Below are 4617 nucleotides of genomic sequence, written 5' to 3'. Positions count from 1 at the left end.
AATTCTCCAACACTGCAGACAACAACTTTGTGTCCTACCGTTCAATTTTGACCCTCACCACTCAAAGGTAGTGCAGACCCACAGGTTAAAGGCACAGTCCCACAAGACTGCTCCCCACTTCAGGCACCAATGGCAAGTCCCAGGTTGTCACCTGTACTTCTGACCAACCAGCTACATATTGAGGCTTTAACTCCCTCCTCAGGTTCAACAATTTGCTAAAACAACTCAGAGAACTCCTTACATTTTCAGTTATTATAAATGATTCAGATGAACAGCCAGATGAGAGATACATAGGGTGAGACCTGAAGGATTCCAAGCACAGGGCCTTCTACCTCTGTGGAGTTGGTGTTCCCCTCCTGGAATGTGGATGTGTTCACCAATGCAGAAGCTCCCTGAACACCTTTATTTAGGATTTTTATGGAGGCTTCATTATGTAGGTATGATTGATTAAATCATTGACTACTGGTTATTGACTCAATCTCCACCCCCTTGAAATTGGAGGCGGTGTTGAAAGTTTCAACATTATAATCACGCCTTGGTCTTTCTTGTGGATCAGCTCCCATGCTGAAGCTAGGGCCCCCAGCCACCAGCCATTGTATTAGCATACAAAAAAATGCTCCTATCATTCAAGAGATTCTAAGGAGTTTAGAAGATCTTGTGTCAAGAACTGAGGTCAAAGACCATATATTAGAACAAAAGATACTCGTTGCACCTCTATCATCCAGAAAATTACAAGAGTTTTAGTTCTGCTCTTTTAAAATCTTAATCATATTCTTCCAATCTAAAACTCCTGACCCTGTTAGCTCATCCATGCTTCTCTCTTCCTCTCTCCTCTTGCCACAATTCAGCCTCCAGCTAGCATTATAACATAAGGTTTTGGGGCCTCAGCTTCCCAAGGCTGTTGGGCAACTTACCATAAATGCAACTCTTATCTGAAATTCTAAGTAATGTCTACTCTGTCCTGTTATTTTTACTCCTATTTAGACTAGCTCAAACACATGAATCTCTCTTAACCATGTCTGGTGTTTTTCCCAATTTCTTCTAGTCTCTTAGTTTCCATACTTATTTTATGGTGAAATCTGTCAGTTAAAAAAAACCACTTATGAACATGAATCCCACAATACGTATACTTATTTATTTTAATTATATGCATCTACTACTTTACTAATACATTAGGTACTTCATAAATATATATCAAAAAATAGGAATTAAAGGGATGAGATAAAAATAAATTGAAGTTGCCACACTTTTCTTCCTACATCCAAAGGATCAGTTTGTTCACACTCTTGTATGTAAACACACCAATTTGGGGAAGATTACCCTAGGCATCAGCATCAAAGGTCCACCTCTTGGCTGAGTGGACAGAAAGAGAAAGATTGTCAAAATTAAGAACTGTAGTGAATTTCCTTTCTTTTCCTTCTCTATCTTCTGTTGGCCCAAACCTACAAGTATTATAACATCAGACAATCTTTTTAATTCAACATGCAGTAAACACACAAAATCATGGCCAGGATTTATAGTGGCAAAGACTCCTATCTGCCCTCAGCCTCCCATGGGATCAAATTGAAAAAGTTCCTTGTGGGGAATTAGCCTTAAGCAGGTCACAAAAGAAGGGCATGGCAAAGATTGGCAGAGAAAGGAAAGAAGGGAGTTTCAGGTGGTCCAAATGACCACAGGCTGGAGGGAGGAACATGAGGAGAGATGAAAAGAAGCTTTACTGGGCTGAAGCAGAGAGACTGAGCTGAGAGCAAAGCAGTGAGGGGTGGTAGTTGTCATCACAAAGTGGACAGCGTGGGAAGATCTATTCTACAATTTTTTTAAAAAAACCTTCATGTTGACCACAGAGAAAACTGACAACTGTTACACATCTCTAAAGGAGGTACAGACCACAATGGTGCTTGGAGAATATTATTAGGCTTTCTTATATAGAGAGTGAGAGAGGCCTGTGAGGAAATTAGGTCACCATCCTAGTCAAGGTGGTTTGGAACCCAGACTATGGACTAAGAGCAGTGGTGGGGATAGTAGGAACAGAGAAGGATGGAAAAAGAGTTAATAAGGCATGGAAGGAATGGAAAAGGAAGACGGAAATGCAAAGAAAGAAAGATGGGGCCAAAACCTTGCACATTCTTCCCACCCATGGGCTTGTCTGTTGATATTTGTTATTGATACTGATAACTCAAAATAAACTGCTTTTTGTCCAGGGCTTTCCAAAGCCTCATCTTCAGGGCCTTTCTCAACTTGGGGCTGCTTAGCACCAGGATGCTGGAATGCAAACAGATGCCTGCATAGGTCACCACTTCCCAGGCCCAGTGCCACTGATCCTGCAGGGTTGTGATTTTCATAAAAGCAATAATCAGGGACAGGAAATATGATGTGTAGAACACGAGGAAGAAGGTAAGTGACTTAAGGGCCATGGTGTGAGCCTGGGTGCTGGGATCACGTGGGCTGGATCTGTGGGCCCTCATCTGCCGCAAGTGCCAGTGCAGTGAGAACATGAGCAAAAGGGTGGACACCAGGAACAGGAGGAAGGGAATCGACAATACCAGAACTATAATAGGCATCAAAAAATACCTATGGAAGGTCCTTATTCTATCAACCAGAGTGCAGTTTCCATGGGAACTCTGGGAGGCAATCATCTGTATAAGAATTATATCTCTGGTGACTGCTGGGATGACTGTCACACCAGATATGATCAGGGAACCCAGCAGCAGCCTGAGCACTGACCGAGAAATCCTCCACTTCAGCCAGCAGAAGATGGGATGAGAGAAGGATGAGATCTTCACACAGTAGAAGACAGCAAGCCAGGCAGTCAGCCAGTAAGTGAGAGTGTTGATAAAGTTCCAAGGGATGTTGAAATAGGAAACGATGGAACGAAAATTAAAGGAGTCCAGGAGGTTGTTCAGGAGGGCCATCCCATGCAGGCAGAACCTGGAGGCAGCCAGGCAGGCCACAATCATGTCACCTGCAGGCAGTGTGCAGCATCGCATCCACTCCCTGCCCAGCACAGCAACCATGAAGCCGTTCTGCAACATTGCAGCCAAGGTCTCCAGAAAAAAGATAACCACGAAGATCAGGGTGGATGAGGAGGGCATCTTCTCCAGGGAAGTTCTGCTCACACTTGGCTCCTACTCTGAAGTTCTGTGACACAGCCACAGGGAAAAAGAGCCTCTGTGACCAAGCCACCCTGCTGAGACCAGAGATGCAGAAAGCTCTGTCCCTGGACTCATGCAAAAGCCTAGATACCAGCAGACAACCCCAATCCCCCAGGATTTGAAAACAGGATTCCTGTGATCTCCCTTGCCATGCAAATCACTCCCAGCTCAATGACACCCTGTCTCTATTTGCATTACCTGTATTTGCCTGGTCTTTATCAGAGCCAGATGCAGCAAAATTTTAACAAAATAGAGGCCCCAGGAGTGACTGAAATACCCATATTTTGCACTTTGTTTCTTACTGTACTATTTCTTACCTACTTTTCCTTAAAAGATGCCTTTATCTCTTTTCCCCCCCTCTAACCACAAACCTTCCCTGATCCATCATGACCCGGGTTAATATTTTATTTAATAGCCAGTATACTTTATATTAAAACTCACCTCCTGAACGGGTAGAGTAAGAAATCATTCATATGCACAAGTCTTGGAAGAACAAAGAAGAGCCTTCTCTTTCTCCTTCACTGAGCTCTCATGCTGCCAAAAATTTCACTGGCAAGCTCCATCTTGAAGTTCCAGGAGTCTCTAGTTAAAATGTAAATTTCCCTGACATGTTAACATCAAAGCTCTTAGCCATTAACACCTTAGATTCAATATGCTTGACAAACCAAAATTAATCCTTTCATAAGAAGGCTCTGAAGAAATGAGAAAGAGTAGAGAAGTAATAATGAAAAGAAGAGAAAGACGAAGAAAGGCAACTGGGTGATCAGATACAGAACAGACCTCACAATAGGAGCCACGGAAGCAAGAGTAAATGGCATGACAAGAGGAGCTCCGAACAAAGCTCACAGCGAGCACTCAGGGGAGGACTACCGTACGCAGGATGAGCTGCATCCTAGAACAATGCTGAAGAGAATAACAACCAACCTGCTAGAGCACCACTCCATTTATCAAGTGATTTCACACATGTTACATTTTGCCTCCACCAACAACGACATGATGTGACACCAGTACAGATCAGCCCCCCAGGCTCAAGGAGCCATGGGGAAAGACCCAACTAAGGTGGATTTAAGGAGCAAGAATGCCTACGAACTTGAAAAATAGAAAAGAAAAAGGAGAAAGAGGGAAGAGAGAGAAGGAGGGTTGCAGGTGGAGAAGCAGGGAAAGGACACCTCTCTTCAGATGGCCAAGATCCTGGAGTCTCCATCCTGCCCCATGACCTCTCACAGATCATGGGCTTGCCTCCCACTTTACATGGTCTCCCTCAAGAGCCAACAGGTGAGAAGTCTATGTCTGAAACATTAAAGGGAACTAAAAACTAAGATTAGCATTTATAGTGGAGACCTCAGGAAAAAGAAGTTCAACTACCTCTCAAATACAGCATTGGCTTAAGAGCTGCTGCATTTTTCTCAAAAGATTATCAAAGAGTAGATAATGCAATCTGATCAACAGTTTTGAAAGACAGCTT

General features: G+C 43.4%; 1 protein-coding gene across 1 annotated transcript; it reads right to left on the bottom strand.

The window, feature by feature from the left end:
• Positions 1-2159: 2159 nt before the first annotated feature.
• Positions 2160-3113, bottom strand: LOC100056261 (taste receptor type 2 member 143-like). The gene has a single exon (XM_023638807.2). The coding sequence runs from the start codon at positions 3090-3092 to the stop codon at positions 2160-2162; it is 933 nt and encodes a 310-aa protein (XP_023494575.2). The 5' UTR covers positions 3093-3113.
• Between the last annotated feature and the right edge of the window lie 1504 nt (positions 3114-4617).

The sequence above is a fragment of the Equus caballus genome, chromosome 4, assembly GCF_041296265.1.
Source record: "Equus caballus isolate H_3958 breed thoroughbred chromosome 4, TB-T2T, whole genome shotgun sequence".
Lineage (NCBI taxonomy): Eukaryota > Metazoa > Chordata > Mammalia > Perissodactyla > Equidae > Equus > Equus caballus.
The sequence above is the reverse complement of the archived record's forward strand: the minus strand, read 5'-3'. Positions and strand labels throughout refer to the sequence as shown.

What these genes read in the sequence shown, in the direction of transcription:
- LOC100056261 (XM_023638807.2), bottom strand. Translation starts at nt 3,092, where the DNA reads ATGCCCTCCTCATCCACCCTGATCTTCGTGGTTATCTTTTTTCTGGAG.